Genomic DNA, 14,663 nt, shown 5'->3' with positions numbered 1-14,663 from the left:
GCTGTCCCATCATTTGTGAGTGTGTATTTTTTTCTTAACACCACTTGCTTTTATTGCAATACTAAATATTATTTCACGACAGTCTATTTCTGTTCATTCTACACTAAGAGTAGTTCATTAAGCAGTCAAAATTTGAAGACAAACTCTGTTAATAGGGCTGGAGGAAGTGCTTTGCATTCAAAGTACTTCCACCAAGCAGCATGTTTTTGTCTGCATGGGGGATGCTCCATTTAAACGGAGCAGTTTTTCTACTGCATAGGAAGGTAAAGGTAAAGGGACCCCTGACTGTTAGGCCCAGTCGTGGACGACTCTGGGGTTGCGGCGCTCATCTCACTTTACTGGCCGAGGGAGCCGGCTTACAGCTTCTGGGTCATGTGGCTAGCATGACTTAAGCTACTTCTAGTGAATCAGAGCAGTGCACAGAAACGCCGTTTACCTTCCCACTGGAGCGGTACCTATTTATCTACTTGCACTTCGTGCTTTCAAACTGCTAGGTTGGCAGGAGCAGGGACCGAGCAACAGGAGCTCACCCCGTCGCGGGGATTTGAACCACTGACCTTCTGATCAGCAAGCCCTAGGCTCTGTGGTTTATCCCACAGTGTCACCCACATCCCATACATAGGAAGCTATTTACACTCAAAATGCTTCCTCCAGAAACATTTCAAAGGAACTCTCTGTAACTGCCTATCAGCTGATCAGCAGTGGCAGCAAGCCCATTACAAGGCAAGCTCCCAGCGCCAGTCAGCTGATGGTTGCTGAATGTGCATCTTCAGAGGAGGTTGCTGTAGCTGCCACTCTAAAACTTTTATGAGTGTCAATAATCTGATGTTATTATCACAGCCGGTGACTGACAGGTGGTTAGCCAGCCCATTTATCAAAGTTGGCCTGCAGGGGTTGGGTGAATTAGGGGTGTGGTCTACTGGTATTGTCCGATTCCCACCCACCCTCAGCCCATCAGCAGTGCCCAAAAGCAATAGCCCTCTTCTGCTGCTATTCCCCAGCAACTAGTATTCAGAGATATACTGTCTCTGATACTGCAAACAACATATATCCATTATGACTTGTAGTCAGCAATAACCTTTTCCTCCATGGATTTGTCGAATTCCCCTTTAAAATCATTTAAGTTCATAGGCGGCAACATGCCTTGTAATGAAGAATACACTGTGTGAAGGATGGCTTCCTTCCTGATTCACCGGATTACCCTGGTTTCTAGCATTATGAACCCCTGCTAGTTTTGGTTGCCATTTTCTGAACTTTCTGACTCTACAATGTATTTTTTTTTGAGATGCAACAACTGGAATTCTGCATAGTATTCACCCCATGTTCACCCCATGGATTTGTATAAAGGTAATATAATATTGCCAGCCTTATTTTAAATTTCTTTCCTAATGATGCCTAACATGGAATGTGCATTTTTCACACCTACCATACAGTGACTTAAAAGTTTTCATCAGCTATGTAACACAACCCCAAGGTCTTTTTCCTGCTCAGTCTCCACCAGCTCAGACCCCATAAGCATACATGTGACTTTTTGCCCCATTGTGTCATTTTACACTTACACTGAGCTTCACTTGGCATTTTATTGCTCATTCACTCAGTTTGGAGTTACCCTTTTGGAGCTCTTTACAGTCCCCATTTTTACAGTGCTGAGTTAAGCAAACTTGGTTCCCACGCTGCTTCCCTTGATCCCATATCATTTATGAACAAGTGAAGAAGCATCAGTTCCAATACAGGTCTAGGTGGATACAATTACTTCTTATGTCCTATTGGGGGAACAGTCCATTTATTGCTTCTCTCTGTACATTATACAGTACAAATACAAATCGAACACACTGCTTCCACAGAAAACAGCAGCGCTACTATGTCTTCAAGGAACTATTTCTAAATATGAATAAACATTGACACACCCAAATGGTGATTATTAAAATTCATCATTCGTTATAGGTGTGCTACACCATTTATGACACAATGGCCAGTTTGCTAGGCTGTAGTACTAAGCCAAATAAATGTCAAGGAAGTTTGTTGGGCAGAACTGCCCTTTATTCCTACGCGATTTTCTTACTGGCTGCCTAGAAACCCCCCTAGATATCATCGTCATTTGCATGCTGCCTTTCCATAGTTAAAAACCATGCTCGAGGCGGCTTACGGCATGGCAACATTTACATAATTACCCAAATGCACTCATAAGAAACCGTATCAAAGCGCCCACAACGAAATTAAGCAATCCCCACACAAGTAATAACGAGATCTATAAAGAGTGGTATAATATCACGAACAGCAAGATGGACATAAACAAAATAAAATCTTGACTCCAACAACCCCACCCGGCCTAAATCTCCCGCGCGCACCGATTCCCACGCAGGCATTTCCAGCAGCTCTTCCTCCTCCGCCTCTTTTTGCGTTGCCGGCAAAGAAGGAACGAGGAAGAAAAGGCGCAGCGGCGAAGAAGCGCGCCTTCTCAGAATGTCACGGCTGCCGAGGACTACATTTCCCAGAATGCCGCGGCCGCCCAGCCGAGATGCGCCCTGATTGGATGGCGTTGCCAAGCCGCTCGGCGCCGGGGCTGAGCGTTCGGCAGAGGCGCGCGCCATAAGAAGGGCGTCGCGCGCGGAGTCTGGCTCGGGTCGCTGAATGCTGCGGGCGGACATGGCGAGCTGGGCGGGACTCGGGCGCGCGCTGGGCGCCTGCTGCCTCCTGGGCCTCTTCTGCGGCGCCGCGCTGCCCTTCTCGCTGCAGGGCGCGAACAAGAAAGCCATCATCAACGAGAGACCCATCATCGGTGAGTCGCCGCGCTCTGCGCTTGTAAGGGGGGATCCCCGGGATTCTCCAAAGAGCCAGAGAAAGAGTCCTGTTGCCAGGGAATGTGGACGAGGGCAAGAGGAGAGGGGGGGGGAATAAAAGAAATGCAAAAAGTCTCCCTCCCTCCTTTAGCTCGGTGGGTCGGGCACCTTTAAATCATAGAATTGTAGAGTTGGAAGGGACCAACTAAAGCATGAATGACAGATGAGCATCCAACTTCTGCTTTTAAAAAATAACAATGTTATGCTTGCACTGGGATCACCCGAGGGGATTATTTTTGAGACCAGGTGGCTCTTTCGCACTTGATTCTTATCACCCCAGTTGTTTCGGATGAAGTCTTCCACGAATCCCGGCTCTTAAATGCAGTGCTACTTTCCAAGCAAATGACCTAGGCTTGAGTAGGAAGATCCGCAAGGTGCCGCCTTGTCGCAGTTGGTTCGAGATCAATCAGTATTCACCTGTCACTGGCGAGACTTCACTGGTAGATTAAAACAAGCAAGTAAACATGGCATCTTTCAGGTGTCTTGGGCAGCTGTAGCTTCTAGAATACTTTTTTGATTTTTCCTGCCATTTCCAGCGTCTTCATTTCAGGGGGTACAAGAATTCATGTGTTCCCGTGGTTGACAGCCTGTTCCTATAGGTATGTTTACTTGGAAGTAAGCCACCCCAGTGAATTCATTAGCAGCAGCTGCTAGAGAAATTGCACAGGGTTATGGTCCTAGTCTTCAAAATATTTCGATTGATGTAATAATGATTTTAGCCTATCTGTGCAAGTAGTGAAAGACAACACATTCACCCAGACATCACCTGTTACTGGGGGAAATGTACCTCTGTAGAAATCTTGAAACAACACTAAGAATGTCATTTCTGAAAGAGGCTCACTATCTTTAATGAGGCCTTTATCAATTGGCTGTCCTCCATATGTTTTTGGACTAAGCAAAGTCTGTGTGTTGAAAATCCACCTTTTAGCGACTTTTATTTATTTTGATTTGTGATGGGTTGTTGGCAGAGGGTATGTAGCAGATATCCAGAAGATTTGCAGTAAGTAGATTGGTAAGGATTCTGACTCCTCAGTTGTTTTACAAGAGCAACAGATTGACTTTTGCTGAAAAGTAGGAAGCTAATCGGGTGGAAAAGGACTGCGCAAAAGGACTGTGAACTCAGTTCAGTTCTGGTACTTAGAACAAATTCCTGGGCTTAAAATGTTACTGGAGGCACCCTGAACACTCATTCAGAGTCTTCTGTGCCTGACTTTAGGGGCAGATCTGCTCTGTGGTATATATAGGGATTCTAGCAAAAAGCAAAGTAGATCTAACAAACTTAAAGTCTGCCCATCCCTGTTCTATACTCCCTGATGGAAACTATGTCAGTAACAGTGATTTTTGGAGAGAGTGTGACTACCCATAAATTTATAAAGTTCCTCGTTCTAAGGTTTCTGTAAAACACACACACACCACCACCACCTTCTCCTCCTCCTCATTTTGCAGTTTGATTCCAGAAGGAAGAAGTGCCTGTTCAACACCAAGTTGATGAGCTGGCAACCTGGAATGCCTCAACCTCCCCCCCTCCCAATTGTGGTGCAATGGGTCTTGTTGACAGCATTGCATAAATTACTGGTATCATGTTCTGCTGTGTCTGGGTTGTGAACTTTTGGAAAGCTGGTTCTAAATTCCTTTAAAAAAAACAAACATATTTCTGATATAGAGAGTGTGATAGGATGCTTGCTGGAACTTGTCTGTTGTCTGGATCTAAGCATTCAGCTGTGTGCGTCAAATTGTGAAGCACTCAAGCAGTCAAAAGTGTATTGTATTTCAACAAGTCAGTTTAAAAAGGATAATGCAGGTACTTTAAAATATGGTATGAAAAATTTGCTTTCATGATAATATAGCAGACCTTTGACTTACAGGCTATTCCATATTTCATATAGAAAGTATTTAAGCGTAGCATGAAATCCATTTGTAGACAGTCATGTCTGATTATCACAGATTTTCAGGGTGTACTTCCTCAAACACATAGTGAGACATACATGCAATTTTCATGTATGTAATTTATTTATATCATATCATTTCTATACTGTTTGCTTGTAAAAAACAAAAACAACCCCCCCAAAGGAGTTTACAAAAGGAATCTACTCCTGCTTTCACATAAATGCTTTCTGAGTATAAAATGAGTAACATGCAAACCAATTTTAAATATAGTTGTGTTTAACACCATCTGAACAAGTAATTACCCCGCTGCTGCTGCTGGGTTGTCATTGTGATGTTATGAGACACCATGTTCTTTCTTGGATTCAAATTTAGATAATATTAAATTAATCATCACACTCCACCTACTGCTAGTTTATCAGCGGCATCTCAGTTTTTCCTGTGACCTCACTGATGCCTAACTTTTTTCCTCTGGATCTTTCTAGGAATATTAGCACAGGAAACTGACTTTAAAAGCTTCCAAAAATTTGGAAGTTCTTACATTGGGGCTTCATATGTGAAGTTTATTGAATCTGCTGGAGCCCGGGTAGTACCAATCAGGTAAGCTTGTGTGAATAATGTGCTCACATCCTGCAGTGCAAAGTAGAAATTTTCTCAGGACAATATTTGCCAGTCTTTAGGGTAGAAGCAGATTAGCACTCTTCAGTATGGGTGTATTTGTGAATCAATTGCATTGTAGCGGTTCAAGAGTTAGACTAGGACTGGAAAGATCCAGGTTCAAAATTCTACTTAGCCATGAAGTTCACCTGGTGACCAGTCACAACCTGTCACCTTAACCTACTTTGCAAAGTTGTTGTGAAGATTAGGGGAAATGTGTAAACTGCCTTGAGGTGCTTAGAGGACATAGATGTGACTGATTAATGACACTTTCCAGGAAGTCTGCACTAGGGACTGACTTAACATGAATTTAAATTGTAGCACAGGAAATTGGCGTTAACCTTTTAGGTACTGTACTAAAAACTATTCTAAACTGATGCAGGGAAGCTATACATCTCTAATGCAACTTTTCATTTCCTTTTAATTCCTCCAGACTGAATCGTTCAGATGAAGAATATGATAAGATTTTCAATTCTATCAATGGGTAAGCGTCCTAATGAACATCTGTTTTGTTGCTACTGGTAGTAAAAGTGAAGAGCAGTGAAGTGGAAGGAAGGCAACTGAGACGATATCAGAGACTCAGGTTCCAATTTCTATCAGGCCTTGAATCTCATTGGGTGTCTGTTGCTCAGCAGTTTACCTTGAAAGGCTGTTGGGAAGATGATAAGGTTTGCAAAGTACATTGCCATATGCAAAGTGTTACAGAAGTTAATAGATAATGAAAAAGATGTCAAGATAATAGTGTACTGATAATAGTGTCTGTACTGGTGGCATTTTTGTGCTCTGCTTGGTGATAATTCTGTGTATTCTATAACCTGAGTGTGCAGTTCCTAGCATTTCCAAGCAGAAATGTGGGGCTGTCAGTACCAGAATAAGAGACCAGCTGAAATGAAAACAAACAGAACAAATCGTTATTGTGGCAGGCATAGCATATACATTTAACATTGGTTTCTTGTCAAAAGGCGTATTAAACAGAATCCTGGGTGATACTTCCTCTAATGAAAAGTGCATATTTGCCTACATATTCCACACAAATTTATTTGAGCTGATTTGGCATTCACAGCTGCTAGCCACTTGATTTTTATTTTTTATTTACACAATTTCCAACCCACCTTTCATCATCGGTGATCTTATTACAGGTAACAACCATTTGAAAAACAAATGTGGTTATGGAAAAATGCTCATGCAATAATGGAGTTCGCATCACTGTGGTGTAAACCACTGAGCCTAGGGCTTGCCGGTCAAAAGGTTGGCGGTTCGAATCCCCATGATGGAGTGAGCTCCCCTTGCTCGGTCCCAGCTCCTGCCAACCTAGCAGTTCGAAAGCACATCAAAGTGCAAGTAGATAAATACGTACCGCTCCGGCAGAAAGGTAAACGGTGTTTCCGTGCGCTGCTCTGGTTCGCCAGAAGCGGCTTAGTCATGCTGGCCACTTGGCCAGGAAAAACTGTCTGTGGACAAACATTGACTCCCTCTGCCAGTAAAGCAAGATGAGTGCCGCAACCCCAGAGTCGTTCGCGACTGGACTTAACTGTCAGGGGTCCTTTACCTTTACAACTTGGAAATTGAGGTTTTTATTTCCAACTACTATCTTCCTGCTCCTCCCACCGTGTTCCACGATGACTGTCTGAACAACCCTTCCTTATAGTACTTGAGTATGTCACTTTTTCTTTAAAGATTGTATTGCAGATCCTTCCGTGATTACAATCCAGGTTTATCCATGTTACCTTTGTGTGACCAATCGGCAGTTCATTGCTGCTGACGAAAGTGTTGTCATTTTGTTTGCTTAGGATTCTCTATCCCGGAGGTGGTGTTAGCCTTGAGACTTCTGAATTTGCCAGAGTTGCAAAGATATTCTACAATAAAGCACTAGTGGTAAATATTGGAGCATGCCAATATGTCTGCATTGGGGCATTGGCAATGTTGAGGAATGACAGTTGTTGGTGCCTCTTATTTTCACACCTTTCTAGCTGGCATGTGGGCAGTCATACAACTCTGCCTTATCTTTATGTGCATGATTTTGGGACTAGGCTGTAAGATGTAAATAGACTCATCTAGGGTCATCTAGTCCAACCCCCTGCAATGCAGGAATCTTTTGCCCAACGTGGGCTTGAACCCACAACCTTGAGATTAAGAGCCTCATGCTCTACCAACTGAGCTGCCCCAGTTTCTATCCTGGTGATGTATGGGGAGTCCCCAACCCCTCTGAGACCTGGGGGCACATTAGGAAATCTAAGGAACTATCCTGCTATCTTCCTAGGTAGTTAAATAATGGGGAATATAAATGTCTAGGATCTGTAGCTATTGATTTCTCCCCCTTATTGTTGTTTCCAGGCTAATGATAGAGGGGACTATTTTCCTGTGTGGGGGACATGCCTGGGACACCAGCTGCTTAGCGTCCTCACTTGCGGGGAAGACCTGCTCACCTGGACTAATACGGATGGCTTTGCATTGCCGCTGAACTTTACTCCAGGTAAAAACTCAAGAGTTTCAGTTCACAGAAGACTTATGACGGGGGGGGGGTGATAATAAATTCTGCGAGTCAAAGTGAAATAATGACTTTGAGAATGCATTAAGCTCTGAGGTCCTGGAGATGTTTAGTCTTCTATCTCATAAGCTTGAGAGGCCTGATACTGTGCTGCGCTGGAGATCGATAGTAGAATCCAGGGTCTGGTGAAAGAGTCCCTTCTTTGGTATTGTAGTCTGGCTCCATGAACTCTGCTGGAGCAGACTGTTGCTGTTGGTTCAGCTGTGCTGTATAATGAGTTTTAGGGGACTCTAAGAAAAGGATAGGAAAAGGGTCGAGAACTTGTGGCCTTCTGGATGCTGCTGAACTACAGCTCCCATAATATGTGGCTGTTAGACATGCTGTCTGGGGCTGGTGGGAGTTTGACAACACTTGAAAGGCCACAAGTTCTCCACTGCTGGCCTGGAGCCACTGATGGCCCCAACGCCAGAGTAATGGCTCTGTCTCCTTAGAGCTAATGATGACACTTGCTAGCTGTTTAGAGCAGCTGTGGAAATTAAGAGTTTCATAATGTGTGGGATGCTGTTACTTCTTGAGCCTCTGTTTGAAAATTACAGTGAACTGGGAGGGGGGACTCTTTATCTGGAATGCTACAGATCAGACCTGTATCTGGTTATAAGCAAAATGTCGAAATATTAGGGGGGGAAATGATTTAAACACTGCAGTCTTTTTCATATTTAATTTTCACATGGCAGCTCCACTTTTGTTAGCACTGACCTGTGGTGTTACATAGCAGGTGTATCGTCTTCCTTCAAAGCAGGAAGTCAGCAGTCATTGTGCAAAGCAGGAAATTAGCAGTCAGTGAGGGTTTTCCCAGAACAATTTTGGTATGGTTAAACCCATGGTTCCTACATGCTGACCACAAAAGGAACGCCCTTAAGCTCTTGCATTTTAAGGAAGGAATGTTGCTTTTTTTCTAACCTTCACATTGCAACTCCGCCCCCCCGCCCCCCGCTGAAAAGTGGTGCTTCTATTACAGTTCTGAGCATTGCAAAGCACAAGGGGAACATGAGGGCGCAAGTGTTGTGGACAGTGCCTGTAATGCTGTCAGTGATTAGAGGAATGATTATGGATTTCTGAAAAGCCTTACTGTTTTTAATTGCCTTAAACAACTACATTTAGATGCTGAGCATTCCCCACCATTTTTCAGCCTGTGTTTATTTGAAGCCTGAGTGGTTGTTCTCCTCTGTCCTGGAGCCCAGTAGGATACCCCTTCCTGCCCCTGCTACTAAAATAAACACAGCTCTCTCCTTGCAGCACTGCAGCATGGTTAACCCACCTCCATTAACTGCAAATGGGATACAGTGTGGCTGATGCTGGATTGCACTAATGTGTTAATAAGGAAATGGCTACTGGCCCTGATGACTATATGCTGTGCCACCTCCAGGTTTGGAGGTAGCGTGCCTCCGAATTCCTGTTCCTGGGGAACAATAGCGGGAGAGCTGTTGCCCTCAATGCCCTGCTTGTGGGATTCCCAGAGGCATCTGATTGGCCAATGCAGGAAAACAAGCTGGGCTGATGTTCTTAGATAAGAGACTGTGTCATTGAAAGGTCCTAAGCCAAATCCTGGTGTGGCTCTTCTTCCAGCAATTAATAGGTGGCTTGTCTTCTTGTTGAGTTAATCCTGAATCTATGCGTCATAATACATTCCACTAAAGTGAATATGACCCAGAATATGACTCTGAATACAGTATTTAGCAGATTGGGTAGCATTTGCTTTGTATTAAACAAACAACGAGGGATGCATGCCCTGAACTACTGGCACAAAGGAGGACTCATGGGAGTGGTTGGGTGCAGATGTACCAAAGGACGATGCCAAAAATGCTGGAGTGATCAGTACTAGTGCTTTATTAGAGAAGGTGTAGACTTACAGCAAATCAGCCTGCCAGGTCTCCGAGCCTTTGCAGATGCAGGACGGACTCTGCAGCAAGGAGATGACTTGTCTGTGCCCAAGCAAACATTCACAATTTATAAACAAAGCAGCTTGCGTCCCTTTTCCTACGACTTCCACTGCTTCACCTGCCCAGGTGAGGGCAAAGGTGGCAAATGCCCAAACCTTACAGACAGCTCCCTGTTCTGGGCTCAGAGCCCAGCACCCCAGGCCTACAGATGAGGATAACATCTAGCTTATATAAAAGCAAGTGAATATAAACATATAGAGTCAAACCTCCGTTGTTGAATGTAATCCATTCCGGAAGCACGTTCAGATTCCAAAATGTTTGACAACCGAGGCACGGCTACCATTTGGTTGCAGGAGCTTCCTGAACTCAAGCAGAAGCTGCGTCAGATGTTTGACTTCCGAAATTGTTCAAAAACCGGAGCATTTACTTCTTGGTTTTCGGCATTCGGGAGCTGTAACGTTCCAAAACAGAGGTGTTGGGGATCCGAGGTTTGACTGTATGAACTTGTTGCCGCAACAACAGCCAATTAATTGTGGTGTTATCTTGACTACCAAGATGGAGTTAGCAAAGTTTCTGGAACAATTCACCTTTGGTTCAACACAATGTTTAAAGAGTTTTTTTTCATGAAGTTTGTTTTATGATTTACACTTTGATAAAGGGTTCTATGTAGTGGGGAGGGAGAGTTGAAAATAATGTCAAAATATTTCACATCTGGCAACCAATGTCCCACTTTGGTTCCAGACAGTAGATGAGTAGACAAGTATAAAAAGCCCAGGACACAAATTTTCATGGCCCTCTAGCTAGCAGCTATGGTGGCTCATTTAACAAAAGCAATATAATTTTGCATTAACTCTGGACGTTTACTTGATACTGACCAAACTAAGCCTCCTAGAGCAAAATATGTCGTGGAAATTTTTCTCAGTATTGATCCAGAGTAGATTCCAATTTATAGTCAGCAGAGTAAAAACTTTAAAATGTTGCAGGATTCCTAAAAAATAGAACAGAGGCAATTAATATTTCATCCAACAGAGTTTTACTGCTACTGAAGGCAAATGAGCATAATGGTCACAAATCCAATACATTCAGAATTGGCACTGTCCGTAAGAAATCCAGTTGTGGCAGACTTAACTTAAACTTACAATAACTCTATACAGAACACCACACCAGGAAAAGAGAAAGAAAGAGAAAAGCAAAACCCACGCTTCCCTCTGGCCTGTTTTTATAGTCAGCATGACCTTGATGGAAGAGATAACAGAACCATTTTAAGCCAGCTGTACTCAGTGTCTCTGAAGGATCATCATGAACCTTCTGCTTGTTTCTTTCACACAGAAGCTTCCAGGACCCTCTTGAATTAAGTAGAATAGGAAAGATATCTACAAATCACATCAATACTTTCTGCACTAAGAAATGCAGACTGACAAAATAAACACCAGTATCATAGAACCATAGAATTGTAGAGTTGGAAGGTACCCCCAAAGGATACCAATGTGGTACCTGCTGTTGACTGTTGTGTGTATCTGTGTGTGTGTCATTTGACATCAGTTCAGTTTTTCTAAGCGCTACCTGAGCTCTTGCAGATCAGGCATGCTTTAAACAAGTGGGCATGCTGCAGGTAGTAATGTTAACTCTTCTTGCCTTTTTTATTTTTGGTATAAGATGCCAAAAACAGTGGAATATTCCAGGATTTTCCTGCTGATTTGTTGCAACAGATGGCTTCTGAACCGTTGACATCAAACTTCCACTTCTGGAGCCTTTCTGTGCAGGTACTTTTAAAGTTTGCATGTAAAACATTAATTTAAAATATACCAAACTGCCTTCTACAGCTATGACCTCACAAAGCAACATGCTAAGGTGTGAGAGATAAGGTGTAAATAGTAGCAGCAGGACAGACGCACATGTTAATAGGAGAGGGATTAGTAGAAGGATAAAAGTACCCCATCCAAAAGAATATTTTGTAATATAAATAAAAAACCTTTCTCTTACAGAATTTTACAAATAATGAGAAGTTGCGCAACTTCTATAAGATCTTAACAACTAATGTTCATAACAACGTGGACTTCATATCTACCATGGAAGGTAATGTAAATCAGAAGTGCAGAAGCCTTTTCTTCCTGGGGGTGGGGGGCTGCATGCTCCTCCCTCCTAGCCCAGTGGGTTGCTGGGGTGTGTCTATGTGTGTGACACGTTACTCTTGCCAGAGATCTGAACTGGCAGCTTACAGAGGACTTTCCTCCTCCTCCTCCTTTCATTGCTCCATCAGTTCTACCCTTCCACCCCTCTTCTCTCCCTCTGGGCCTGAATATTGCCTCTTCCACACCAAATTCACTGAGTGGCTGGCCATTCTGTCTCAGTGCGAAATGGAGGTAATAGCCCTGACCTACCTTGGAGTTTGTAAGGTTGTTGGTCGGCATCCATCTGTCTTGGGAAGCATGCAAGGATAATGTCCATGAAGTGTTTTGGACGCAACCCAAGCTCTATTTAAATGCTTGTTGTTAATGGTAATATTTTGTGTGAAATTCCTTTATAATCTTGTTTAGAACTATAAATTCTACATCCAAACTTTTAAGAGAAACTTCTTGTCTTATGTGCATGAGTTGATGGAAACCAATTGGTTATTTTCTAGCTCACAGATACCCTGTGTACGGCGTCCAATGGCATCCAGAAAAAAACCCATATGAATGGAAGAACTCAACAGGCATTCCACATTCCAAGGCAGCTGTAAAAGTCGCATACTACATTGCTGACTTCTTAGTCAGTGAAGGTATTAAAAGTTTTTAGATGGCAGTTGTGAAATTTCACCTGAAAGGAGAAACGCTTGTATGTTGAGTGGCAGCTTTTTCTTACAGCTAAGCTGTGAAAATATAAATTGGAATAGTTAGTGGCAGTGCAACCACATATTCTGATTAAAGAAAAATTAGACAAAACAATGCCAGCTTTTATCCACGCAATGCGGGGGTCAATATTAGAGTCGTATCCCATGAAGTCCTGTTCTCCACTTGCTCGCAGGACTTTCTCTTCCCTCTACCTGGTCGGGGGAACCCCAGATCAGCTTAGGCAAAGTGGGGAGGGTTGAGAGAGTGAGCAGGTAAGTTCTGTTGCACAGACGGGTTTCCTTGCACCAACAGAACTTCACTGAATGCATTCCTTAATGTTTTGATCTTAACAATTGAGCAGAGAGACCTAGTCAAAGGAACTGTAGAATTTTTGAGATTAGTAGTAAAGTAAGGCAGGCATCTTCTAGGGTTGTCTTGCTCTTGACATGCTGGTTTTAGAACAACATCCCCAGAAAAGCTTGCTTGGTGCCATCCTTACCATCTCTTTCTTTTAATTACCCAGGCCTTTTTATCCAACTTGAGTGTTTACAATGCCTCTTAGTCTTTACGATTTGTGTTTTACTATATATAGGCCAGAAAAAGAACAAAAAAAAAATTGCTGCTTTCATTGTTTTCAATTATGTTTTACTCTTCAAACTTTGTGAGCTACCCACAGAACATAAGTTATAGAGTGGCCATTCAAGTTAATAAATACTGAAGAATTGGTCTGGATTGGAAGCTGCAGTACTCAAACTGCTTGTTCCATCCCAATATCATTGGTGTCAAGAGGACTACACTAGCTTAGGGTTGCCATAGATCCAGGATTTCCGGACATATCCAGGATTCGTCCGTTGAAAAGAATGTCGGGGCGGAATTTCTGAAAATTGGTAAAAATGTCTGGGAAAACCCGGACTAATTTCTAGACTAATTTCTTAAGGTTGATTTCAGCAGAACATACATCCTGTGTGCATTTGTGTAGCAGAATTAGCGCTTAAAAGTAGGGGGGGATTTTTTGTTGTCTTCTAAGAGAGAGGGACACCTGTGTGTGGCTGGCACTTCCCGGAAGTGCCTCTGAGGAGACCATTAATTCCCTGTGTGACCCAAGTCTTACATTTAGTCTAGGATTGCTAAAGTGCATTTGACAAAATTTGTTCTTTCACAATTGATAACATAGACGTAATCCATATTTCTTCAATGTTTTGCAGCCCGGAAGAGCAACCACCGCTTTCCCAACAAAAGTGAGGAGACCAACGCACTGATCTATAATTTTAACCCCGTTTTCACAGGGCCATTTTCCTCCTTTGATCAAGCTTATTTCTTTGATTAACTTTCCAGCCAGAAATAGGGGAGAGGCGGTCTTAGAAATGATGTAGCTGTGGCATCTTTCGGGATTAAACACACACAGTGAATTATGAAGAGCCAAGATGACAAGATTGCTTACAAACTCCTAATTTTTCCAGTCCTCTCTGTTGAATTGCACTTTTTTTTGTTCTGCTGTGGCACAATCAGCCGACAAGAACCCCTTTGAAAACCCTGTTGAAGTCCATGTGTCTCAAATTAGTAGTTCAGTGTGAGGACAACATAGTAGTTCAGTGTGAGGACAACAGCTGCAACCCTTACACAAGTTTTGTGAAACTTATTAGGACTCTATCCCACCTTTCAGACACCATGAAACTCAAGACGCTTTCCCTCACCTTAGGTACAGCATTGCTGCGTGGTAAATGCTCTAAGCTTGTTTGCAGACGGGTCTTGTAATTGTAACTGCTAGCACTTTTTAATCCACATGACAGAGAAATGTTAAGTCCCCTTTTTGTGCACCAGTGTGAATTTTAAAACATTATTTATTTGAAAATATTGAAGAAGCCAGTCTTCATGTGGCTTGAAGCAAATGAATGTTCATTATGATCAGAGAATCTATTTCTGTTCATATTAAACTGTATTATTACTGGTTTGATATAAACATGTGCAGGTAATCAACCTTTTGATAAAGGACAGGATTCCCCTTGAAAGTACATAAAGGATTCCTGTTTGTCTTTCCTTT

The 14,663-nt window shown here is 42.9% G+C and overlaps 1 protein-coding gene across 1 annotated transcript; it reads left to right on the top strand.

The window, feature by feature from the left end:
* The first annotated feature begins 2,053 nt into the window (after positions 1 to 2,053).
* GGH (gamma-glutamyl hydrolase) lies at positions 2,054 to 14,198 on the top strand. The gene is made up of 9 exons (XM_081205008.1): positions 2,054 to 2,779; positions 5,210 to 5,324; positions 5,815 to 5,865; positions 7,172 to 7,256; positions 7,716 to 7,854; positions 11,466 to 11,572; positions 11,795 to 11,885; positions 12,433 to 12,570; positions 13,828 to 14,198. Exons 1-9 carry the CDS (start codon positions 2,632 to 2,634, stop codon positions 13,947 to 13,949), a joined length of 996 nt encoding a protein of 331 aa, XP_081061134.1. The 5' UTR covers positions 2,054 to 2,631; the 3' UTR covers positions 13,950 to 14,198.
* The last annotated feature ends 465 nt before the right edge of the window (positions 14,199 to 14,663 follow it).

Source organism: Podarcis bocagei (genome assembly GCF_964188305.1).
Source record: "Podarcis bocagei genome assembly, chromosome: 8".
Taxonomy (NCBI): domain Eukaryota; kingdom Metazoa; phylum Chordata; class Lepidosauria; order Squamata; family Lacertidae; genus Podarcis; species Podarcis bocagei.
The sequence above is the reverse complement of the archived record's forward strand: the minus strand, read 5'-3'. Positions and strand labels throughout refer to the sequence as shown.